The sequence below is a fragment of the Zeugodacus cucurbitae genome, chromosome 5, assembly GCF_028554725.1.
Source record: "Zeugodacus cucurbitae isolate PBARC_wt_2022May chromosome 5, idZeuCucr1.2, whole genome shotgun sequence".
In the NCBI taxonomy this organism is placed as follows: Eukaryota; Metazoa; Arthropoda; class Insecta; order Diptera; family Tephritidae; genus Zeugodacus; species Zeugodacus cucurbitae.
The window spans coordinates 65,763,617-65,791,497 of record NC_071670.1 but is presented as its reverse complement, the minus strand read 5'-3'; the positions used below and the strand labels follow the sequence as shown (position 1 = coordinate 65,791,497).

At 32.9% G+C, this 27,881-nt stretch overlaps 1 protein-coding gene across 2 annotated transcripts in view; it reads right to left on the bottom strand.

Moving 5' to 3' along the window:
* LOC105213776 (inactive dipeptidyl peptidase 10) overlaps positions 1–27,881 on the bottom strand; it is a 201,794-nt gene that overhangs the window by 117,746 nt on the left and 56,167 nt on the right. Inside the window, exon 1 of one of the 2 annotated variants that reach the window (XM_011186832.3) lies at positions 1,967–3,199. The exons of the other annotated variant lie outside the window; for it this stretch is intronic. Coding sequence (XP_011185134.2) covers positions 1,967–2,035 — 69 coding nt within the window. The 5' untranslated portion in view covers positions 2,036–3,199. Of the gene's footprint in view, positions 1–1,966; positions 3,200–27,881 lie in introns of those variants that run through there. 2 annotated transcript variants of the gene reach the window in all.

The following is a 27,881-nucleotide window of genomic DNA, read 5'->3' as shown; positions in this document are numbered from 1 at the left end:
GAAGCTGTGAATTATCCAGTGAAATTTCTAAATTCTTTGTCATTATAATGCTTTGTCATTTATTATGCTTCGCAATCTTGATAGCCGCTATCGAATAATGTAATAGTTGCAAGAATTTTTTAAAGGGACTTACAAGGGAACAGAATGCTTGATTCCACGAATTTCTTTGGGTTCCAAAGATTTGCCATTTCAGTTCAAACGTATTCAGTTTCCAATGAGACTTGCATTTGGGATGACAATTAACAGGTCTCAAAGACAGTCGCTGGAGGTGTGTGGCATAAATTTCATTTACGAGTTGAAAGATCATCTTCTCTGTACATTTACGCCCCGGAACAGAAAACAAAAAATGTTGTTTATTAAGCTGAGTTACATTGAAAAAAAATGTAGAAAAATCGCAAATAAATGTTTTCCAACACTATACAAATTCAGCTTTGTTTTCAAAACAAATAAGAGGAAAATTTAGATTTTATCCAAAATTTGGACTTTTTAGTAGCTATAAATTAATTTTTTTAAAGTCTTTTTTCGAAGTTCAATATCAAATACTTCGATTTAGGAGGCTAATTTCGAAAATCGGAGAATTAATTTTTTTACTTATGACTCAATCTCCTGGAAAAAAATAGTTTGGTCCAATACCCAGAGACAAGTCGTTTTTGCCATAACAATTAATCTATTTTACATGTTTTCCAACTTAAAATACAAATAATCATTTAAGATAATATAGAACTGAATTAGAAATACTGCTTTAAAAGTTAGTGTATAGTATAATTGAATCTTATGACCAAGAATTTAGCTATATTGGGAGATAAGGGTTTGTAATTCTGTTTCAAAAATTATTTCAGGCAATTGACCGCCGCGTTCTACCAAATTTTTGAGCACTTTTTGCGACAATCGCGATCGTATGTCAGTCATATTTGTGTAGCCTAATATTCCAGTAAAGCTTTTGTCCAATTTCTCGAACAATACACTGTCACCAATAGAAGGTTTTTAAAACAATGTTGGCCAACTATGAATATTACTAAGAGAAATTAAATTATGATATTTTAAAATTTCGCTCAATAAAATTTATAATTAAAAATAATTTTTAAATATTACAAAACATGTTCGCGAGATTGTCAAATATAAATATGTCATCATTCATTTTATACTTGCATCTGCGAGGCGTTCAAACAAGACATTCCACTCGATAGAGCAATTTAATTGAAAGCTCAAGTACCGAAATATTTGCGCCATAATGAATTGCGAATTTTAATGACCGCGCAACAACAACAAAAATATTGTTCTTAGCTTTCTATTACAGACTCAAGGCGTCAATTGTCTCGCATTTATGTATATGCTACATTGCATTTATGGCCAATTTGCCACAAAACAATTCCACTTATTTGCTGTTATTGTTGTAGGCGAGTACAAAAATTTTGTTTTAAATAGATTTTAGTGAATTTTTTTTGTGCTACCATTTCTAAAAATAACAACAACAGCTAGTATTATTATTTCGTGAAATATTGCCATTAATTGCCTGCAATAAACACGCTCATTACACTCAAGTGCTGCCATGCCACATGCCAAATTGTTACTGCTAATGTAGCTGTAAATTTTCATATTTCTATATTTTCTACATCAAAGTGCCTGCTTGCAGCTGGCTCCTGCTGCCCGGAGAATATGCAATGCTTTCAATTTAATTTTTATGACTTGTGTTGATGGGTATAATATTTTTGCATCGCCTTCATTGTTCTCTTTGAAGTGGCGATTTTCAAAATTTAATAGAATCTATAGGAAATCAAGTTGCCTGGTATTTTCCAAAATTAAGTTATAAACAAATCTGAGTTTTATAAGAGATTTTATAGTTGTAACAAAGTACCGTTATAAAATTTGATATACTTTGATAAGCTTACGTAGTGTACAAAAATACAATATTTACCCAAAAATATCATTCCATAAAAAAAAAATATTAAAATAACCACAAATTTACCTCCATCTGTGAGCCCTTCTTGCCCATCGAGGAGCTGCTCGTGTGGCCACCGCTCTGTGCTGCATTCATTTTTGTTGGCGCTCTTTTGACCTTGTCGAGGTTAAAGTTGAAAGATTCTTGCTGAATTTGTCACGTTTAGGTGTGTTGTTGTAGTTATTGTTGTTGTCGGCGTTCAGTGTCCAACACAACTAACAATTTTATGACGACATAACTCACACAAACAGATATACACGAAGAACCACATGTCGTTGACTACACTTATTTGCTTTAAAATTTGTTGTTGTTGTTTTTGTAAACTTTCTACTTAATCAACAGCGTGTCCTGAAACTTCTGCAGCTTGCAAGAAATTTGCTTTGCTCCGCGAAGACACAGCTGCCAAGTCAAGCCAAGCTGTCCGAACGAACGCACTCAGAGCGCTCCATGCATGACTCCCTGCGTGTGTGCGTGTTTGTTTTTATTTTTGTTTGTGTGTCTGTATGTGTTCACGCATATGCATGAAGGCGAGGCAATTAAGGTTTAACGCTGGTGAGCGTTCTCTTTAGTAGGGACTGTCGCTGCTTAAGCGCACGGAATGCTGGCAACGTTTGTTGTTGTTGTTACAGTTGTTGTTGCTGCTTCCGGCGTATTTATTTTTGCACCTTTCATTTAGTTGGAACTTTCTTGCGTTGGTGTGCTCTATGTGTGTGTCTGTCTTCGAAGTGTGTTTGTTTGTATTTACTTGTGCGTTTTCTTCTGCCGTTAATTTGCGTTAGTGTTGCCAGCTTGCATTTATTTATGCAGATAAATGGCTTTAATAAATAAAGACGCTATTTTCTGCACACTTGCCTACAGTCTTACTTGCAGGTCTCACACACATACACACTCTCATATATATATTCAACACTATTTGCTATTTAATTTAACACTCGCTTGCCTTTAAGTTGAGTGACTTTGTTGTTGTTACACTCAAACACTTTTGCTGTGCTTTTTACTTGCCACTCTCCTTCACCAGCCACTTTATTTCATTATTAATTTTTTACGGCGTTGACGGCAGCGCTCCACTTTTAAATTAATTACTTCTTAGCTCTCTTGTATTTGTTGCTGTTGTTTGCACTTATTTATTTATTTTTCTCTTTCACTAATTCCACTTTAAGCTTTTCTTTCTATTTTTATGCGGAAAAAATATTTAATTAATTTTTATTTGCATAATTTTTTCGCATTCACAGGCACTTCCTATATTTTTTTGCTATATTTTGTTTGCTATAATTTATTTATTATTATTATTTTTTCCTATATTTTTTTTTTGAAATTATTAATGACATAAATTTTTAATTTTTACCGTCAATTGCAGTTTAAGTGATTTTTTATGTCATATTTATTACTATGAAGCACATAAAACCTTACGACAACACTACCTCCATACTCCATCCATACTTACTACTAACCCTCCTTCTTGCCTTCTACCGCTAATTTGATTAACTCATTCGCCTAAATAATTGCGCTAAATTGAATTATCGTCGCATTTTCCTGCATTAACCAGCAATTAGGCGCACGAATAATTTTTTGCGCTTAACCGCAAGATTACATAGTGAATTATGGCTCATTTGCGGTTTTCACTTAACGGCAACTAAGGCAAATATGAGTAATATGTAAGTGTGTTGGTGCAATAAAAGGCAGGAAGTCCAATTTAGTTATCTAAAAAATTTGCTTTGAAAGTTTTTTTCGGTGAATAGCACACTGGTTATTAATTGAACTCAAATTCAAGGAAATTGACTATAACCCCAGAAATTAATGGCTGTGTTTTTGCAAGTGGTTTATTTGTTATTTTATTTTATTTAATAGAAATTCTCACCTTTATTGGGTGGTGTTTTTGTAAGTGTTCTAAACATTCATTGGAAAATATATTTTCTATATTCTAAGACTTTGCGATTTTCTTAAGACCAACTTTCGTTCGCTTTTCTTTTGAAAGTCAATGAAGCATTCCCTGAATTAAGTGTTGTTCTCGAAGAGCGGATAATCCTATACGTACCTGACGTTTTCTGATAATTAATATTATTTTCAAATTAAAATCAATAAAAAAATATTAGTATTATAGTTTTTTAATATAATTTGTCAAAATTACCATTGAAAATATTAAAACTGGTCTAAAAAATGTAAAACAAACTCGAGCATAATCTTTTATGTGGAACTAGTGAGTTAAGTTTTATTGTGAAATGTTATTTTTTTCCAAAGAGCATATGAGCAGATAAAGAGCTATCCAAAGATTGACAATTCGAACAAAAAACTGGCATAAGTATAAAATACTGGTATAACTAAGTACACTAGGAAAGTATTATACCAGTTTTATGAAATAATTAAGCACTCACTTCATTTGAATTGTTTACAAAGAAACACAAAACTTTATAAACCAATTTCAACGCAAGCTGAGCTCTAATAAGCGAGTAGAAAAGTGACAAATTATCACGTATCCTATTTGAAAGCCTACTAATTGCTAAATATTTTTTTTTTACAATTTACAGATTGAAAGCCGAAATTGGAATAAAACTGAAATAAAATTGATTTAGATATTCGATTTATTCTCCTAAATGCTTACTATGAGAAAAAGATCAGCATGTGTAATAAACTATCCTTATTGGAATAAATCCTGAATGTTATACATTAAAATCGACCAAAGATGACAGTATTAAATGTAGAATGAATAAGGTTTTATAGGCTCTGACGAACGAGAACGATACAGAGCTATATATAGTTCACACACTTTACCGGTATTCAGCTACATATCAAACTAAATAAAATAATTTAAATATACCACAAATTATACAAAATTTTAAATTCTTCGCCGCAAGAGAGAAAGATATAGACGAATTTTAGTCGAAGCGGATCTGACAGATTTTACCTCTTACAAATTTCTCTTGTTAGTAGTTATTCGTCTTTGTTAGATGTTTGTTCGATATCCCCCCCATCTCTCTATAGTTGTTTGGACCTAGATAACTTTGAAAAATACAAGCAGAAATTCTGCATCAGAAAGGCTAGTGGATTTTATAGGAAACTAGCAGACCCGGCCACACGTTGTTGTGTCACATGTTAACAGAATCCTGGCTCCACCAAAACGTTTATCGACAATCAAGATCTTTTAAAGTCCTGTGCAGTACCTCCAGCGACTTCTTGAATATTTGGAAAATCTTCGTTAAAGCGCTATTTTTGGCGATTTTGCCGACTGGTGTTTCGTTCATTTGCAATGTAGGAGTAATTTCAAGGCCGAATGTGCCGTTTGTTTGCCTACTAACAGGTGCCTATTCCCGTTAACATTGGAAACCTTGGAACCTTGGTGAAAATGAGTGAAATTGGTTCTGGAATTACATCAGCCCTCATATACTATATATGATGATTTTCTATTGGACTTTATGCCGAATATATAGGTCATATTTGTGTGTTATCTTAATAAAATTACATCAATAAATTGCGAGAGTGTAAAATGTTCGGTTGCACCTTAACTTAGCCTTTCCTTATTTTTTACAAATTGTTTTGGGCTATCGACACAACCTTATACAATTGAATAACAATAAAAATATTTTAACAAAGCAACAATGACAACCTTCAAAATATTATTTTTTTGTTTTTTCTTTTTATATTTTTCTTTTCAACTCGAATAACATTCTCTTATTGGTATCTTCCTCCAACTTTTCCATATTTACTCACTTTCTAATCTTTTTCTGGTCTTCCACGAATATTTCAAGACTAAAATTAGCCAGATCGGTTTGAACTTCAACAACCAATAACTTCCCGATTTTAGAAATTTTTTAATTTTCTTCGCGGAAAGTTAAAAAAAATTTAGGGGTGGACCCCCCTTAACATTTAGGAGGATGGAAAATAGATGTTGTTCGATTCTCCACCCTAGCCGATATGCACGCTAAGATTCACGAAAATCGGTCGAGCGGTTTCAGAGGAGTTCAATAACGTACACCTTGACACGAGAATTTTATATATTAGGTTAAGTATGACAATGTGAGACCCGATATTCTCCACCGCTTGTAAAAAAGGAAAGAATTTTTAAAGTTAATATGAAACTGTGATCGAACTTTGATAAGTCGGAGATACCATACCCCACACTTCGCAGATTTTAAAAACAATAAAAGTGATAAAGGACTGTCAATGCTTTAAATACCAACAAGAGAATAATAAACTCAAATATAACTTGAAGCTTTTATTGTTATAAATGTCAAAGCTGTGAAATGCCATATCTAGTTATTAAAGTGAATTCTTATGACGAATACAACAACATAATAAACAGAAAAGCTAAGCGCTTTACCAAAAAGCCATATTTCATAATTTCTACGAGAAAAGTAAAAAAAAAAGTTGAAAATAAACTATATAATTTTGAAAGAAACAGCGCAGCATGTAGCGCACTATAGTGTAGTGCAAATGTCAGCACAATTTCGACACAATAAAAATAAAGAAAAAATCGCGAAAAAAATTTTGCAAGAAAAAGTCAACAAAAAGCGCGTCAGCGAAAGCTGCTGTGGCACGTTCAAGTGGCTGCACGCGTACACTCTACACTACAAACATACACTGACATTAAATATATTTATATTTATCCCTCATGTGTGTGTGCAAGTCTGCCGTCTCGCCTTGAAGTTGAGATTATTCGCGCAAAATTTGTTACAATGTTCAATGACAAAAACAAATATTGGTGAAAATAATAAGAAGTATATCATATGTGATAGCAGAGTCCATACACTCAACTATCCACATTCTCCCACTTGGTTGTAGTTGCAGGCGCTGAGCCATTCTCGGCCATGCTTGCCGCTGAATGCAAGTGGGTGCGGAGGTGTATGTGTGAGTGTTCTTGCTAAACGCAAGCTTTGCACTTCACAACAAAACAGAGTTGCTGCCGCTCCCTGCCTCCCTCTACCCACACCCATAGCTAGCTATTGGCGTTTACATTTTGTTTATGCTTTGTATGCGCTCTCACTTATGCTTAACGGGATTTCCGTGCGCTGAAGCGCACACTTAATGGCGTTTTTCGTTTTGTGATTTCCGTTGTGCATTTCGCAACCAGGTTTTTTCCTCCAATTTTTCACTTTGCTTTGATTTGCGATGTGTTTTTCTTTTTTTTTTTTTGTTGGCGAATGTGGGTCAATTAAGTATGCAACTTTGCACAAACGAATTCGCACTCAAACGCTGGCAGCCAAACTACAGCACTAATAAATCGCTTGTGCGTGTGTGTTTTTGTTTGGGCAAATGAGTGGGCTCTATTGTGTGCTGAATGAATGTGAATTTCCAACCCGCGTTGAAGTTAAATTGAATTTTCGCAGGAACTTTTGCAGATTTCAGCTGATATGCATTAGGCAGCCACAAAAAGGAGTAGAACATGGAGGGGAGTTGGTATTAGAAAAAACCAAGGGATAAATTTTCTCAATGACTCAATCGTTCTTAAATACCAAGGTCTCTTCAGTTATGTGTCATATTACTATGCTTCCGCCCTTTTCCAATAGATGTCTCTAGAGTCAAGCACTGGTCGATTAAATCGATTAAATCGTTTTATATCGATCTTGGACATTTGTGTCAACATTAACCCAACGAAATATTTTTAGAGATCTGTTTGCATCCCAAGCTTATTCTCAACTGAAAATGTCACTTTTTGAGTCGAATTCTCAACATTTGCGGGAAATTTTGCTTTTTGCTGAGGCTCATCGAATGCTTTCGGATACGTACGGTGAGGCTGTCCTAAGTGAAAGAACATGTCGCGAATGGTTTCAACGTTTTAAGAATGGTGATATATTATGAGCTGCTAAAGCCAAGTGAAACCATCACAGGAGATCGATACCGAACGCAATTGACACGTTTGAGCCGAGCACTAAAAGAAAAACGGCCACAATACGAGGAAAGACACGATAAAGACATTCTCCAGTATGACAATGCTCGGCCTCACGTCGCAAAGGTGGTCAAAAAATATTTGGAGACGCTGAAATGGGAGATCTTACTCCACCCGCCGTATTCTCCAGACGTTGCTCCATCTGACTATCACTTGTTCCGATCGATGGCACACGGTCTAGCTAACGAGCACTTCAGTTCTTATGAAGAAGTCAAAAATGGGATTAAATTGACCCATTGGTGAGAATTTTATATATTCATTAATAGTACCATATTTTTGGAGGAATGAAGATTTTTTACGGAAAATTATTTGATTCTATCATTTCAAGATTACATTTTTTTCCAGTTAAAGTATATATATTTGATTTTCATCTACCTCTTAAAAGCCAATATAATATGAACAAACGAGCAATGAATACTTTGAAAACAAAAACTCATGTCTCATAAAGACATACATAATATCATAAATATGTCATGGCATTTCAATACCGCCGACAGATGAAACTTTGCGTCAACTTTTGCACAGCACCACACCAAATTAAAATGTCATCAGACGTGACTCGACCATTAAGCACATTTGGACAACCGAGTATATACTGTCTCAGCGAAAGAGCACACGCATGACAGCAATCACGAGTTGTGGGCAAAGTTTCTTCTGACATTTTTTTCAACAAATTTTACTTGCTTTAATATACTACAGCAGTTGCAAAAACACACACATACACACATGAAAAAATTAAAAAAAAACCTATATGAGTGTATGCATATGTGTATGTGCGTGTGTAATTAAGCGCCCAACCTTAGACGAGGTCATTGCCATAGACAGCGGCGTGTCAGTGCAAAGTTTGTTGTTGGGTTCACCACTGCTGAGCGGCTAATAAAAATGTCAACAACAGCAAAAATAACAACAACAAACGCAGCGAGCAGTGTGTTATCAGAGATTTGCTTGCACGTGTTTCACATGAGATTATGCCGAGGGCAGATTTTTTTTGCAAATACACACACTCCTGTGCATATGTAGACAAGCTAACAACTAAAATATATAAAAAGCAGAAAAAAGGCTTTACCACAAATGGGAATAGCACGAGAGGTGTCCCGCAACGAATTCCACATAAATCTCAGCAATGAAAATAGCATGCGATACACTAATACAACAACAAACAAAACGCTGTTGTGAAGCCAACACGCACTTTGGCTGGTAGGAAGGTCAGCTAATCTCACTTTGATTGTCGCGCAACTGTTTTTACAGTAAACTAGAGGAGAAATTGAGTCTAAAAAATGTAAAATCAACAAAAAGTTTGCAAAAGAATTGTAAAACGTAGACTCTAGGTAATAAAGACTGTGTAACTTTCGGTTACTTTTTATGCTGTTTGCTTTCCTCAAAGCATTTGTAATACAAACGGCTTTCAAAAGTTCGGAATACGCACCTTGCTCGTGGGTTAAACGTAAGCCAAAGGTTTGCTACAAATGAGCTACCTTGAAATTGAGACGGAAAACCGCAATATGAAAGGGAAATAGAGCCGATGTTGTTGTTGTTGATTATGATGAGCAGCATCAAAATTCAAAGCGCATGAAAATTCAAAAATACTCGAGGTTATGCTTACAAAAATCATAGTCATACAGTAGTACACATACCAGTACATGCATTCATACATATGTATACAGACACATACATATATTAGATATACATATCAATGAAGGCGCGTATGTAAGCCTCTATGTCTGTCGCTATGAAAGGTAGTCAGTAAATGAAAGCGCGATAGGCATAATAGCAACGAAATAAAAATTTCACTTTTAAGTAGCCTGCTTTTAGGCGCGCTTGTATAGGCATACAGTAATTTTTGTGGCTTTCAGTTTCGTGCAGTCGACACTTGACATGTGGCAAGCTATAAATATAAATATTTGTCGGTGTAATGAGAAATAAGTGAGATATAAATATATGTGTAAATGAATGTGGAATCTCAAGTAAGTGAGATATGACTATATGGAATATTTTTGGAAAAAAAAGAAAAAAATCACCTAGAAATACTCAGTTGAGAAGCGGAAGAGAACGGAACAAAATAATCTTTAGACAGTGATTCCCATTTAATGAGGTAAACATAACCTTGGTGTAGTCACGTGGAAAGAATTTTTCTTTTGTTTTTTGATTACTAAAATTAAGGCATTTTTTTCATTTTGTGGAATATTAAGAGTCAGAAGCAACAAAGGTAAAAAGGTAGAGACAATTTGTTTTTTAATGAATAGCGCATGCATCTGTTATTATAAATTTAGTTTATTAGACGTTTTTACTTTGCAATTGCATTCATTTAAATTTATTAAAATTTTACTCTCAACCTTTTATATTGGATCTCTTTTATATAAACATATATTTTATAAATATATGCGTGTAATTATTAGAGCTAAATCATTATTGTTCAAAGCTTTAAGGCAGTGACTATAAATAATATCTCACAGAAAATGTTTTGAACAACTGATGGAATGCAAGTTAACACTAATTTTACTAAATTTTAAGAAAACTGACGATTACATTTTTGATAACCCGTAAGGAAAATTTTCTATATATTTCTAGTCTAGTAGGTTACACTTTGCAGCTGCCTTAATGGGTTAGGTGGGTTTCAAAATATGAAAAACGTATATACTTATTAAATAGTGCAATATCTCTAAAATATTATCAAAAAAATATCAAATCAATCCGAGTAATACTTTAAGAGAATGTAAATTCTGTCTGTACGAATGTAAAACTTTAAATGTATTTATCTCAAAACTAAATTTTTCAAGTCGGTGGATTTTTTTATATTTATATTATAACTAACTTTTTCGGGCCAATATGTGGCGAAAATTTAATTTTTTGGTTATACCTTTGTCAAAAATTCAAATTTCAATATTTTTTTTCCTTGATCATTAACTAGATTTATCCATGTACTATCGAAATATTTTTGGTTTATTGATTTTAGGTGAACCAATCATGAGTTATGATGTCCACCGCAAGACCTTTTTTTTGAACACGTCATGGGAGATGAGGTGCCAACGGCTGAGTTTTCGGAATTTTTAAATAAAAATTTCAAACAAAACTGTACGATACGCTGAAATGTTTAAATGAAATATATAATTGTATATATTAAAAAAAAATTGTAAATTTTTTTTTGTTTTTAGCCTCTAAAACCCACTGAACCCCTTAAGTTAGTCGAGTAATTTTTAGCACTGTAGCTTTTAAATGTAAAAATTTTCGAATTTTGTTATTTCGAATGTGGATGAATTAAAAGAAAATACAATTTAATAAATTAAAAAAATTAATCTGAGACAAAGAAAAATAAAGTCAATATAATCCTCGTAGTATAATCGCCTAAAAAATTTACTTTTCTTAGTACGATGGTATTTGTTGAATAAAAATTACTTATTATTGTTGTTGTTGTTAGTGTAATTTTGAGTGCTTTCTGTACACAAATGAATTTATAAAAAAATATGACTGATACAAAGTTTTTAAATGCCCTTGAACGTAAATCTCCAAGTAGTGCATACAAGTATGACATGGCGTATACACAACATTTTAAGAGGTAGTTAAGTCATATGCAATTTGTGGCGCATCTATTCTATGACATGACAACAGTAATTTATAAAAATTGTATCACAAATTAAGGTAAAATCTTTCGCATTTTGAATTTATAAGTGATCTGCTTTGTAAGTTGCTGCTACTTGTACTTCTCATATGTGAGAATCAGAGTGATTTCGTTGTTTTCTTTTTTAGAAAATTTTATACCTCTCATATACAAACTCTCATATACAATTAATCTACCAATTTATTTATTTTATTAAGATAAAATTAAGCGCACTTGTTTTGTGATTTTAATTTTATTTCTATTTGCTTTTTCTCTCTTTTTATTTGCTTGATTTTGTTATTGCCTTCTTTTAACACAATTTCTCCGTCCTTTCAAAGTTGTACATCTCAGTTTCTCGCCACCAGCATAATTCCATTCTTACATTTATGCATCGGCATGCTTGTCATGTACTCCGTGCAACAATATTATCGCCAGACAGAATAACCACAGCACTTCACAAGCACATAACAACGACAATGAATATTTGTTATCGAACATACACACACACACACACACGACGAGTGAATTGTTGTCGAAGAAAATCGCAAATAAATCGAAGGGATCAACTTGAAGTCGTTAAAGTAACACGCGTTCATATTAATATGTGTGTTATATGTGCGTTGGTAATTTTAACTTTTATCTCAACAGCAATACACTCATGCCACCGCAACAACCAGTGCTGACAATGGGAATGATTACATTTGCACAATGATTTTCACGCGTCAATTGAGCGAGCACACGCAGTTAAAATTGTGTGGTTTCAGGACTCCAATGGCAGTAAGGAGATGTGTTTGTGTGTCTGAAAATAATTGAAGCGCCATAGTGATGAGAGACATCAGCAGCTCATCAACAGTTGATAATGACATACACACGCTCGCACACTTACATATTAATTAAATTGAAATTTTAAGAGGGAGAATATTTTTTTCTTTTTTAAAGGATCGTAAGGACTTTCAAGAATTTGAAATTATTTTTAAATTAATTTTTTTTAAAGCCTTTTTACGCTACACAAACACAATTTACAGCATACACAAAAACACTTCAATTTTACCGTTTACTTTAAAGCGCGATTCGGAAAATAATTATTTTGAGGGGTTTCCACTTGTTCAATATTTTTTTAATTTTTTTATTTATTTTTTTTTGAATATTTATAATTCTTTAAATTTTTCAAATCAAACTGTCACAATTCGAATGCAGTCAGCACGCGCGTACCACCGTCGTACAACCGTTATGCGTGCGCCAAAGGCAAAAGCTCACGAAGAACTGAATTCGCATAGCTTGCCAGCTGCATGAGATGCGGTCTCAGTCAACTCTGTTGACACAACAACGCTTCAGTGATTTGGTGAACAGCTGTGCGTGAATTCGCCGCAAGCTTTCGTGGGAGTGTCGGCTACTTGTAGAGCTTTTTATGACAAAGCAAAGTGTTGTATGAGTGAGAGCGCGACTGGCTAGTCAACTGTATGAGCGACGCCGTGTCACGTGCTGCACGAAATGCACGAGTCGCCGCAAGTGGACGAAGCTGCTTAGCAAAACAAAAGTGATTTGCCGAGAAAAAAAGTAACTTACAATCCAACTGCAGCAACTAAGGTGGCGAAAGTGTGATGAAAGAGCAATGGTTTGAGTGTATAGCAATGGTGAGCGTAGGCGTGAGTGTTGTTATTACAAAATTAAGTGTTTGTACGTATGTGTGTGCGCTTCTATAGCCCGCTGTGATTTTCTATGCTTTCTGCAGATTTATGCCTAAATTATGCGAAAATGCTCGTGGGGCAAATGCGATAGAAAGCTGCTGATATATTAGATTTACCTATACATATGGATATGTATGTGTGTGTAAGTGTATGTTTGTGTTTGTAGGCATTAACTACGAGTATGAACCGCTGGTATAATTAGCTTTGCTTTTGTCGCATTATACTTTTTTCTTTCGAATAAAATTCAACTAAGCATAGAATTGCTTTATAAACTCAGATAATGAAGGCCTTGATTTCATTTTGACAGGCCGAATAAATACGCCATTGAAAATTTGGCTAATGCTTGCTTACTTTTAATTATAGTTGAGTATAATATTATAGTCACGCAGAAAAAGTGTCTTGTCAAATGAATTTCAACATATTAAAAGTTACGTATACGACACGGTCACGAATTTTGGTACAAATTGCATGTTACGTATACGCCATTTCAAACTTTTGTAATGCGATTAATGTTAACAGTACGAGGGCTGCTATATATATTTGTGGCCTAATAATGAAAATAGGAATATTTATCAACGAAAATGTTTTTATTGTTTTTCAAAATATTCTCCATCAAGATTTATACACTTTTGCATGCGCTCAAACCAATTTTCGAAGCACTTTTTTGAGCCTTTTGGCCGACCTTCACGGAATTCGTCTTTGAGCGAGGGTCGGCCACGATTGAATTCGTTGTACCAGTTTTTCACAGTGCTATAGGATGGTGCTTCATAGCCGTACAAAGATTTTAGTTCATCCATGCACTCTTGTCGCGATAATCCACGTTGAAAGTTGTGAAAAATGATCGCACGAAAATGTTCACGAGTTAAATCCATCTTTTGGCCGAGATGAGTTTTTCAATTCCCTGTAAATAAAACAATTCACGATTAAATGACAAAACGTTCTGAGTGATGTTATGCTAAAAAATGTCAAACTTTCCAATGGAAATGTCAGATTGCACCTGGCAACACTTAGTGTTGCCTAGGCCAGAAATATATATAGCAGCCCTCGTACAGCTTATAGAATGATTTATAAATAATTTTTAGTAAATACGCAAGTTTCTTATAAAATTTACCATTACGAGGTGTGTTAAAAAATAACTTAAATTTTTGTTATTCAAAAAAAAAAATCATGGATCTACATTAATATGGTCGATTTTTGGGATAACCTTTGTATCTTTCAGCGATTTCTCGTCTGTTTGTCAAACAACGGCTCTTTCAACTTGTGTTTAATGTTACGTATACGCCATGGTCACGAATTTGAACGTTATGAATGTTACGTATACGCCATTACATATTTTTATAATTTGATTCCAGTTAAAAATTTACAGTTTAAAGTATCATTTATAATGAATTATATATAAAAATCCACGTTTCTTATTAAATTGGCGATTATATGCATTTTAGTTTATTATATGAGTGACTATGAACATTTCACTTGCCGCTTCTTCGACAACCATTTCACCAATATTCTTCAATTTTAGTATTGTTTATCAACGAAAAGAATAAAAAAAATACTCAAAGTAAAATATAATATTATTATTATTATTATTACTATTCTCTCCATTTCTTTCTTTTCAAATAATATTTCCATTAAAGAAATTAAATGTCCCTCAACCTCAACTTACCCTCACCTCTCCACTCACAGCATTACGTATTATAGGTTTAAAGTTGAACAACGCGCTCATAAAATCTACCACAAATGGAACAAAACAACAACAATAACGCATCCGCACGCACACAATGCAGTCATAAAGACGCACAAAAGCAATAATTCTTCTGCTGTCGTTTGCATATACCAAACGCAATAAAAGCGAACAATGCATGAAGGAAATTATAGAAATATATAGAAGGCAGTAAATATAAAAATGCAAAATATGAGCGGCAGCCTGAAAAAATGAGTAAAGCATTGAATATAAAAATTTTTCCGACTGTAAGTCTGTATTAGGTATATACTGTAATATTTGTTGGTTGGTTTTGACATTTGTGAAGGCCAAGTCGTGGTGGTATGATATAATCTAAGATGACTTCGAAAATATCTATATCTCAATACTGTTACTTTTCATATATTTTTCTATACAGAGGATCACTTAGAAAACTATTTTCTTCATTTCAGATTGCGCATAGAATTATCGGCTAAGTATACTTAGACCGCTTTTCTTACTTAATCTCTCAGCTACAGCATAACCTTTTGTCTACATTTATTCACAACTGCATAACACCCTCAGCAATCTTAAAGCCAGATTTTTATATTACATTCATACTTAGAACCACATTTTATTACGTCTTCTTCTATTTCTATAACTTTGTCAACACAAAGTAAATGCGCTGAAATTGCTTCACGAGCCAGCAACAGGTTTTGTCGGGGCTTTATGGGCTTTGCGGTCTGTCAGCTTTCTTTCATCTGATTACATGAGCAATAAGCGGCTGCAAGTGACATCTGTCTTAGCGCGCTTTCCACTCGCTTGACGGTGCGCATAAGACATTTTGCTGTCGTTTTTATGTCGCTTCATTGAATACTTCCGTTTCCGCTGCTCCAAACCAAATGCTTGACATGCTTGATGAATTTGTGAAGCTGACATTCTATAGATATTTTTATATATATAATTCAATAGACAGTGCGTAGTCTTCACAGATAAAAAAGTTCAACGAACTCGGTAAAATTATGACCACAGATATACAGTTATAATCGTAAGCGTTTTTATTTTATTAGAGATGTCATAAAGGCAGCGCACGCGATTGTTACATGAAATTATGTTGTAGTATGAGTGCGAGCTTGTGTGTTTGAGAGGATTAGGATATTGTATGCTGTTTTGTGATAAATAATTATTTGGTTTGGTGTAGCAGTATATTAAATTTTGTTTGATTTGCGCAGAATGAGAGAGAGATTAGAAGAAAGAACCAAATAAAACTCATTATAGCAAGTTTATGTTATGTTATTATAATATTTTAGTTGTCCCTTCTTTTGAATTTTGTTCGGTAATAAATGATAAGAGTTGAAAAGCTGCATATATTTCTATATTTAGAAGTGTATATATGTTAAAGACTAGATATGAATAAGTGTAGAATATAGAAAAGGGGTGAATACCTACTGATATCTATATTATCAGCGCTCTTTGAAATGTTGCCTTATATCGTTGGTTGTATATATCGTAGCTTATATCGTATATAAAGTTCTGTCATAAATCGGTTTAATTTGTGTTAATTGTATTCTCATCTATTTTAATTAGATTATGAATAAATAATTAATGTTATACCCGTACTCACGAATTGAAAATAAATCTCTCTGCCTTTATTATTCATAACAGCTTTCTGTTAAAAAAGCTCTAAAAGCTCTACCAGCAGAGCTTATAACATTTCAAAAAGTTAAATAACAGTTACGCAGTATAAAGTGTACTAAAATATAAGCTTAAAATTGAATATTATTAGTAGATATTAAACAGTGTTACATAGCATAATATCAGAAGCTTTCATTTAGTTCAAGAATATTGGATATTAAATTTTCAGGATGAGCTTTTTTGCAACATATTTTCCATTGCTATAAATTTAATCTCTCAACTATAAATATTCTAAAAAGTAGGCTTATAACTATGGTGACCACATTTTTGGTCGTGAAAAAAGTAAATATGTTTAAAAAATGCCCATATAGGAAGTTTAAGGCTCACCCAAGCTGAATTAGTCAAGAAGTCTTTTCTTGTCCGATAGCTTCATACGTGAAAACCCACACCGCACTAGATGAGACAAAAATGCATATTCGCTTGATGTGGACTAAAGCAAAATACGTTTTCTTTGTCTGATTAGTCAAAGACGTTTTTGACTAATCCGGTAAGGGTTGAGCCTAAGGAAGGAAATCTTAATTTTTAATGTATAATCCTAAATTGTCCGTTTATAACAGAAAACAAAATACACAACAATGAGTACTTATGAAATGTTTAGTCAATGTCTATCGCTAGATAATACTCAAAACTATTTTAAATTTATAAAAATATTTTTATTTCTATAAAAATGATATACAAAAGCAAAATAACAGTAAACAAAAGTATTTTTAGATTGGATTTCCGAATTTTATAAATAATAATGTTTTAACCAAAAACTAGATAAAAGTTTTATGTGTGTATATCACATGAGTTCTTTCCTAGACAATTACGCTTTGCATTTCTGAACTAGTACTAACATAAAACTTCAAAGATAATAAACTGTGCTACGAACTTCGCACACAGGATTAATTCATCATATCGTGTCCGTGAAGCAACCAACAATTTCAATGAAAACTTTACTCATCTGCGATCGAAAAGAAAATACTACACTAGTATTAATAATTTTGTAAAGTGCTATGAACACATATCTACTCATACACATACATAAGCACATACATGCGGATCCCTAAAGAAATCGTGCCACAGCGAGCGATTACTTCAATGCAACAAAGCCATCATCAAAGTTGGCACGACTAAGCAAAGAGAAAGTTGATATTGCAGCACACAAACAACCAAATTGCTACAGATATTTGTAAATTTCAACACGTCGCTGTGTTACGTGCAATTTGCGGTACACAACAACAACAATAACAATCGAAGTGTGCTAATGCAACAATGACAATGAGCGCGTATGGCAATTGCATTGAAATGCAAAGGGTTGTTCGAAGGGAGGTAGTTTTAATTTTAATTTTAATTTTAATTTTAATTTTAATTTTAATTTTAATTTTAATTTTAATTTTAATTTTAATTTTAATTTTAATTTTAATTTTAATTTTAATTTTAATTTTAATTTTAATTTTAATTTTAATTTTAATTTTAATTTTAATTTTAATTTTAATTTTAATTTTAATTTTAATTTTAATTTTAATTTTAATTTTAATTTTAATTTTAATTTTAATTTTAATTTTAATTTTAATTTTAATTTTAATTTTAATTTTAATTTTAATTTTAATTTTAATTTTAATTTTAATTTTAATTTTAATTTTAATTTTAATTTTAATTTTAATTTTAATTTTAATTTTAATTTCAATTTTAATATTAATTTTAATTTTAATTTTAATTTTAATTTTAATATTAATTTTAATTTTAATTTTAATTTTAATTTTAATTTTAATTTTAATTTTAATTTTAATTTTAATTTTAATTTTAATTTTAATTTTAATTTTAATTTTAATTTTAATTTTAATTTTAATTTTAATTTTAATTTTAATTTTAATTTTAATTTTAATTTTAATTTTAATTTTAATTTTAATTTTAATTTTAATTTTAATTTTAATTTTAATTTTAATTTTAATTTTAATTTTAATTTTAATTTTAATTTTAATTTTAATTTTAATTTTAATTTTAATTTTAATTTTAATTTTAATTTTAATTTTAATTTTAATTTTAATTTTAATTTTAATTTTAATTTTAATTTTAATTTTAATTTTAATTTTAATTTTAATTTTAATTTTAATTTTAATTTTAATTTTAATTTTAATTTTAATTTTAATTTTAATTTTAATTTTAATTTTAATTTGAATTTGAATTTGAATTTGAATTTGAATTTGAATTTGAATTTGAATTTGAATTTGAATTTGAATTTGAATTTGAATTTGAATTTGAATTTGAATTTGAATTTGAATTTGAATTTGAATTTGAATTTGAATTTGAATTTGAATTTGAATTTGAATTTGAATTTGAATTTGAATTTGAATTTGAATTTGAATTTGAATTTGAATTTGAATTTGAATTTGAATTTGAATTTGAATTTGAATTTGAATTTGAATTTGAATTTGAATTTGAATTTGAATTTGAATTTGAATTTGAATTTGAATTTGAATTTGAATTTGAATTTGAATTTGAATTTGAATTTGAATTTGAATTTGAATTTGAATTTGAATTTGAATTTGAATTTGAATTTGAATTTGAATTTGAATTTGAATTTGAATTTGAATTTGAATTTGAATTTGAATTTGAATTTGAATTTGAATTTTAATTTTAATTTTAATTTTAATTTTAATTTTAATTTTAATTTTACTAGTTTATTTTAAATTTCTAACATTTGGACCACCCTTTCAGTATTATAAATATAAATATTGCATACACCACTGATACAGTTTTCAACAACTTTTTAATTTTTTTTCTTTTTGTGACGCCAACAATGCTATTTTGTCACAATTTCCACTTCGTGTGCACCTGTGCGTATGAGTAACACACTGTAGTACAGACGATTAAGTTGTTTGTCACGCGTTGGCTACCCGCCCACTGTTAATGTGTTAAAAAATTGTTTGCATTTATAGAAATAATATTTGGCTGTGTAAAAGTGTTGCGGATTACACGCAACAATTACAAGCGAAGAATTTGTCATTTCACGAAATCGAATCTTCTTTCATGTGCAATTTCTGCATTTTAAGCTTGATTGGAATGGTGCGAAGGTAACACTTCCAATTCACACAGTTGATAGCAAAATGCGATGATTATTGTTATGAGAATATGAAACCACTCACTGCAGTCCGAATGTGGGGTAATAAAGTGGAATTGCCGCTGCGACCAGCTCTCCTTTCATTGCAGTCCTTTGTGTCTTTGCTGCCAATTTACTCCCTGCAACTGTAGCTGTATTGGAAAGCATTGTCCATTGAGAATTGGCAATTGTTTGCGAATTCTGTCTGCGTTATCTACGTCAATTGTCGTTTGTGCAATTTTCATTTTTCTGCTCTTTGCAATTTCAAGTATTTTTGACAATTCTGTATTATTGCATTGCATATCATTTGTCAAGTGACAAGCACGCTGCTATATTGCATTTGAACAGGTGTTAATACCTGAGTGTGTGTATACAGGTGTAAAGAGTATGAAATTATTAATTTTTGGCGAGTCTATAAGGAATTTCGCAAATATTTTTATGACATTACACAGCTGTACTTGACATTTAATATTTCAAACTTGTCAAGGGAGAGATACTTTGGAAATTTCCAAAGGGAATTTAAAATTCAAATTTAAAGGTATTGTCGAAATTGGTGTGGGTTATCACTTACACTTCCACATGTTCTTCGTTGGATATTACTTATACATTAATATGTATGTACATACACACAGTATCGGAATAAGAATTGAGAAAAAAATCCGTATGGTAATTTCTAGCACTAAGTTTGATGCAATCGTAATAAGTTTCAAACAAAATTAATTTATTTTAAATTAATTCCGAAGTTCGGGATCCCGAAATATTTCCAGGTTTTTATAGTATGCATGTTTATGAGTCCAATTTCTACCACTCTCTTTCCTTATGAGTATATCAAGCATCCTAGAACTTACTTATTTTTATTGCTCACAGTTAATTGAAAGACAAAAAAAAATAAATTTTATATTTCGGGATCCTGAAAATTATTCGGTCTTATTCGGTTCAGTTTCAGATTAAGATTCTCTATCACGTAGTATTTTTGATACCCTCACCTGGGAACTATTTCCAGAAGTTCGAGATTCTGGCAATAAATATAGCCTATGTTACTCGAAGTGAATGTAGCTTTCCAATGGTGAATTTTTGAAATCGGCACAGTTCATTACAAACATACATACGGGGTGGCTGATGAAAGCCGCTACCAAAAAAAAAAAAAATCAAATTACTTTTTTTCTATTTAATGAATCTGGTTAATTTTTTTTATTTTGCAGATTGACTTTTACATTTAACAAAAATGGATAACTGGGACACTGAAACAAGAATTTGGATTGTCCGCCGCTATCACGCACTGGAGTCCGTAGTTTCTGTTCAAAGAAGGTTCGGCAATCCTCCGAGCAGATGGACCATAATGAGACTTGTAAACAATTTTGACGAGCATGGGACAGTCAACAGAAGACCTTACCATCGAAACCCCTTCAGTTCGAACGGAGGATACAATCTCTGCTGTAACTGCTGCCATACAAAAGAAAAAAAGGTAAGATGCCGCACATGCATCAACGAGCAGGGGGGGCATTTAAATGCCATTATTTTTAAAACTAATTCAGCTATATTTAATAAAATTGAATGAGCTTTAACATGAATAAAAGAAAAATGAATTCCATACACTGAAAAAAAAAAAAATTATTTGAGTTTCTTAATGTAGCGTAGCAAAATTCATCAGCCACCCTGTACAAATATTTGCTCTTCATAATAGTGGTATGGATTATAACAATATTTTAGGAAAAAGTTCGAGATCCCGAAAAATCAACACATTACTATCCAAATAATCAAGTATCCAAATAATTAAGGAAAATATTTTTTAAATTAATTTTCTTAAATTTTCCAGCTGCCTCGGCTAGTAGTTTGACAATTTTAAGACTCTCACACACACATACTACACAAAGAAATTTACGCTCTTTGTTTACCAATTTGTGTGGTGAATGAATGATGGATAACTATTTTTGCATCAACTCACCGAACTCGACAGGCACACACACAAGCGAAAAGTGTAAATGCATACAATGCAGATTTCATGCATGTGTGGCTGTGTTCATACATATGTGGCTTTCTACATATACATATTGACACATATATGCATATTCAAAAAACACACACGCACACTTCCATAAATTTAGTTGCGTCTGTCTGCGTGGCGGTGCGCTTGATTTCCACACGTGCGTTCGCATTTGCAATTCTTTGCCGCACGGTTGACTGAGTAATTGTATTCGCTTGCGCGCTGTTACAGTGGGACGGAGAAGAGATAGAGAGTCTCACGGCTTAATGGCATTAAGAGTCGGCTTGCTGGATGGTTTTTTTGTTCTTGTCATATTTGTCATGCACGCCCACAGGTGAATGTGGTTTATGATGCAATCATATCACTGGCATCCGAATGCATCAGTTTGTGTATTTTTCTGTTTTTGTTAAAATGCACATTTAATGAATTTTATTATATTTCTCGCAATTGTAAATTGCATTTAATGCGCTTCATCGGATTTATAATTAATGACGCATGCCTTGCAGCAAACGGATTAATTAAAAAGTTGCATAAGAACTCATATTTACAAAGGTAGTAAGAGTAGTATAATCTATATTAAATTTGGCATCGTTTTCTGTTATAAACTGACATGATGAGGAGGCAATAAATACATAATGAAATAATGATTTTACAATTATAGATTCCATTTTTAAACAAAGAGATTCAGATAATCAATTGATCAATTGAAAATAGATACATAAATAAATGTGTGCTGTATAGAGACTACTAGTTGTCTACGTGGTTCATCTTATTGGATATATAGGGGTTTATATAGGGATTAATTTCGTATATGGTTTCTAACTGAAAATATGGAAAGACAAATTTAGCAGAAATAATTTTATAATGTCAGTAGGACTATATGAATTTTCTATGTTGGTTTGTTGGTATTATGAGGTTAAAAGATCTTATGAAATTTACTATTACATTCTATAGGAAGTTCGTATATTAATATCTCGAGTTTGCCTATTTTTAAACGGTGCTGAAAGGATTATACTAATTTTGCGTACAACATTTGGTTGAAACCCATATTTTAGTTGCCAAATTTCATCTCCACTGATTATCAACTATTGCTTTTTTTAGGATAGCCCAGATGAAATGCCCAAAATGAGAATTCTTTAAAAATTATTACGCAGGATTCCTTCAAATCAAGCATCCAGTATTAATTAATAATAATGAATTAACTTAGAGAATAATCCTGAAGTGCTGCATATACGTGCCAGAGTTAAGGCAGTCTGCTTTAGAAGCCGGAAAAAATTGTTGTTTTTAGCAATTTTTTTTGAAAGGGAAGGAAATGATTGCGGCAAACGGAATTTTAAGACGATAGTGTACTATATTTAAGGCTTAAAAAATAATATTTATGCTTAAAAAATATTGAAATTTTTTCAAAGTTGTAAGGATTTTTCTGGAGTCTGCACTTGTAAGTCGGTGCCGGTGATGGAGGTCGTGCGATGCATCTGAAACAGTCGAACCAAATTTTTTTTTTTAATTTTTATAAGCTTCTTTTCTTTATGGACTAAACAAATACCGAAGAAGTTATAAAATTCCAAATTTTTTCGAAGTTTGAAAAAAAAATTCACTTTTTTAAGAAAAAAAATTGACTTTAAGTTGCAAAACAAGTAGTTTAAATAATACTTTTGTCCAACTTCAACTACTTTTGTCTAGTTCAAATAGAAGATAATTTAACACTGAAGCTAGATCACTTTGGTTTTTTTCGATCGGACATACGTTCTTTTGGCTATCGCCGGCACCGTTTTCTAACACTTGTGAAAATGAAAACTCGAGAAAACGCGCTTTAAAGTTTTGCCTTAGCATTCGCACCTGCTCGACGCTCGGCCACTAAAACTGCTCTAGCTTCGAAAATATGTCGAATTGGCATCTGGAATTTTAAAGACATATTCTAGGATAGTTTTGGAAGAGACTTAAAACAAAACAAAAAATCAATTTTTTGAAGCCTGTAAAGCAGACTACTGCCTTAATAAACCATTTTTGGCAACATTAATTATAGTAGAAGGATTGAGTGCTTAACCTTGGAAATACAAATGGGATGTTTATACCATATAAGGTGATACCAACTGATGAGGTTACTCTCCGAAAAAGACCCAAGAGAGCAAAAAAACTGCTCTTTCCAGACTGGCACGGTAATTTTTCCAAAACACCTATAAAGTGCTACAAGAATTCTATGATGGCTGAGAGCTTTGCAAAGTGTTGGGTTCATAACAATCCGAATGATGTGTGATGGCATAACACTTGTATTATTTAAGGTTGTTCCCTTGCTTATGAGCAAGTACCATCCATTTTTCGTTTTTTAGAAAAAGATCGTTCGAAAAATAATCGAAAATATTATTTTCTAAAAATATATACATATATAATAACCTTTTTACTTCTTTAGAACTGTAAACATATTTTTTCTGTAAATTCATATATATATTAAAGGCTAAGTACAAGATAATTAATGAAATAATAATTTTTCAAACATTTTTCCGAATAATTATTTTTTGTTTTAAAAATTTATATTTTTCAATTAAACATTAAATCATCGCTCAAAAACATCCTAGCAACTTTCCAGCGAAAGTTACAAATTAAATTCATTGAATTTATTTGCTTGATTACCAGTAAAATATATCGCATTATTCCAGTGAAATTAACGGCATTCGCAGCTTGGGCGCTTTATTTCATGCATTTCACGCATTTTACAAGCGCATTTGTGCGCCGGAACCCAAAGCCGAAGCGTCGAATAATCCACTTAAATGGTTACAACAGCCGCGTACGCCGCGTTGGCGCATGCCGCCATTGTGCTTTGGGTTAGCGGCACTCTGTGTGTGGTCGTCACTGCAACTACGCTTGGTTAGCTGATTAGCTGATAGGGCGGCGCACAGTCACCGCCAATGCTCGAATAACTGTGAAGGCCATGCAGTGGCAGGCTAACTAAAACACTCGCACACACATGCACCAGAGTACCACATGAGCAATGCAACAAAAGTTATTCATGTAATGCTTCAATGTATGTGTGTGTGTGGGCGTATGCGTGGATTGCTGTAAATTGAATGCAATGTGCTACTGATTTCATTTCAGCGCGCATATATTTATACTGTCATGTATGTGTTTGTTTGTTTGAGAGTTCGAATTTTCTAACGAATATGTGGTTATTTGTCTGGTTGGCGGTACATACACCCACACGCATGTACTCAGTGTGGTAGCAGATAAGCAACAATCAGCCAAATAATGAATACAAATTGCAATGTTAATACATATGCTCACAAATTGCTCTCTATGTGTGTGTGTGAACAGTAGTTTGTGTAACATGACTTTCGAATGTAAACACGAAAATGCCAAAAATGCATATTTGAACGAGTGGTTGCCGGAGTATACTCGCATGTGGAAGCCAATTTTGAGATCCAGTGAGCTTAAACTAGGGGTCATAGAGGCTACATTCGAGGTCAAGCTAAGGATCAAGAGAGGTCAAGCTTGAACAAAATTGATGTAAGGGAGGCAGCTCAACAAAGTCAATCCAATGGTAAAGTTAAAAATCAACCTAAAAGTAAAAAGTCAAGCGAGGTCAAATTAAGGGTGAAGTAAGGTCAATATATCTGCTGTCATCAAGCAAACAGTCGGCGCACTCGCGTCTTGGCTCCCACGTCACTGTTGACAGTCATAACTTCGAGGTCGTAGATAATTTCGTATACCTGGGAACCAGCATCAACAACACGAACAGTGTCAGCCTCGAAATCCAGCGCAGAATCACTCTTGCCAACAGGTGCTACTTTGGACTGAGTAGGCAATTGAACAGTAAAGTCCTCTCTCGACGAACCAAAATCAAGCTCTTCAAGTCGCTTATCATTCCAGTCCTGCTTTACGGTGCAGAAGGTGGACGATGTCAACATCAGATGAGACGACACTAGGAGTTTTCGAGAGGAAAATTTTGCGCAAGATTTATGGTCCTCAGACACATTGGCAACGGCGAATACCGCAGACGATGGAACGTTGAGCTGTACGAGTTATACGACGACATTGACATAGTTCAGCGAATAGAAAGACAGCGGCTACGCTGGCTAGGTCATGTTGTCCGAATGGACGAAAACACTCCAGCTCTGAAAGTACAGTACCCGACGGAGGAAGTCGAGGAAGGGGAAGGCTTCCACTCCGTTGGAGGGACCAGGTGGAGAGCGACCTGGTTACACTTGGAATCTCCAACTGGCGCCGAACTGCGAAGGAAAGAGAGGAGTGGCGCGCTCTCATTGATTCGGCTATAACCGGCTAAACGGTTGAACGCCAATCGCATACATACAAGGTCAACATTGATCATTAGAAGCAAGTCCAAATAGGTTTACGATAACGAGAGGTTTAGACTTGGAATCTCCAACTGGCGCCGAACTGCGAAGGAAAGAGAGGAGTGGCGCGCTCTCATTGATTCGGCTATAACCGGCTAAACGGTTGAACGCCAATCGCATACATACAAGGTCAACATTGATCATTAGAAGCAAGTCCAAATAGGTTTACGATAACGAGAGGTTTAGAAAATATGCGTTAAGTAGATTAAGAACATTGGTATCAAGTTATGGACCATTCGAGGTAGGATCAAGGTGATCAAGCTAGAGGTCTAACGAAGTTAAGCTAATGGTCACACTAAGGCTCAAAACTAAGGTTTAATATGAAGAAAAAGTAATAACTACGAGGTCAAATAAGCTAACGCTTGGAGTCAAGTGAGCTCACTATTGGTTACTGGAGCTCAAGCTAAGGGTCCAATGAGGTCATGTTTAAAGTCAAGCGTAATCTAGATATTAGTTAAGCTAATGGTCAAGTTAAATGGTCAAACTAGAGGTCACGCAAGGTCACGAAAACTTTAACAATCAGATGCTAAGTTTAGCCTTACTTGAGGCTAAACTAGTTATCTTAGGATCAGTTCGCATTATTTCCTCCACAATATATAGAGACATAAATGTATACGTAATTTTTCAGAAAAGTACCAAAAAAAATAAGAATTTCATTCAATCAGCAAATTGATTACAGTTACATTACGAAATAATATGCAAAAATAAGCAGAAAGCTAAAAATACATCCTCACTTAGTGAATATGTATGCAAAGCTTGTTATTTTTGTATTTCCATCTTGAACACTCCGTATTTATATACCTTTTAAAGTCATTATGGCCACATATGCTCGCAGATATTTTTTAATATTTCTCTGCTTCAAACTTCGGTGGCGCTGACACTCTTGTCTGCCAACGCACAAATGCCTAACGTACGTGCCGCATTTGCTTACGGAATAACCGCTTTTTCAACGCCACTTAATGGCTTCCAACACACACACTCATGTGGACATTCAATTTACATACCGAGAAACATGAATGCGTCTAAGTCACTTCGCCTTGCGTGGCGGCACTTTATGTGCGTTTAATGTACCATACAGTGAGTGCGAGTGGTGAGTGTAGTGGAGAGGGCAATAGGTCCCAAAGGTTGTAAATTATTAATAGGCAATTTGCACTCTGATGCCGATACTTTTTGGTCTTCCATTTTGCAATACTTCGATTTTGACACTGCGCAACAACAACAACAATAACACTAAAGGCAAGTTTATGAAGTGTTAAATGGGCGATAAGTAGGTGATTTACTGAAGTTGGTCACATGAAAACATATGTTTTTGTAATATCGTGTGGGCGAAGTGGTGTGAATTATTTTCAAGTTTCGACAATCAATTTGCTATAAATAATGTGCAAAAGATTTTTTTAGTATTTTTGAGAAAAAATAAAGAAAGAAAATTTAATGACAATTGGTAAAATATCAGAGAATATTTTCCATGTTGGATAAGTGTGTGTCACAATAGATAAACCTATTGGTTGAATTGTATGTTCTTGAAAGAATTTTGTCTCATAAATATTTTACTATAAATATAGTATATATTATAAAAAGGTAAACAAGGTGATGGATCATACAATAATTGGAATGAATCTCACAGCGATTCCACTGGGTTAATTATAGCAATGGTCGTTGACGCTATAATATATGGATATAACAGATCCAAAAGCCAGACTAGTTTAATCAAAGTAGATAAAAATATTCTGTTTTGAAATATAGAAATCGACATAAGCAAGTGCTGGTGAAAGAATAATAATATTTTAATGTTGAGATGAGAAACTCTAAAGATTGGAAAGAAGAAGTGAAGAGAAATTTAATTTCAACTGGTGTTCGAGATTTCATCATGTTCGATGATTTAAGAAACTATTTACTGATGCGTGAAAACAGTACAAAATATCTGGGAAGATTTTACTCATGAATTATATATGTATGATAAGGTTCAAGGCGATTGTGATCCATATATTAG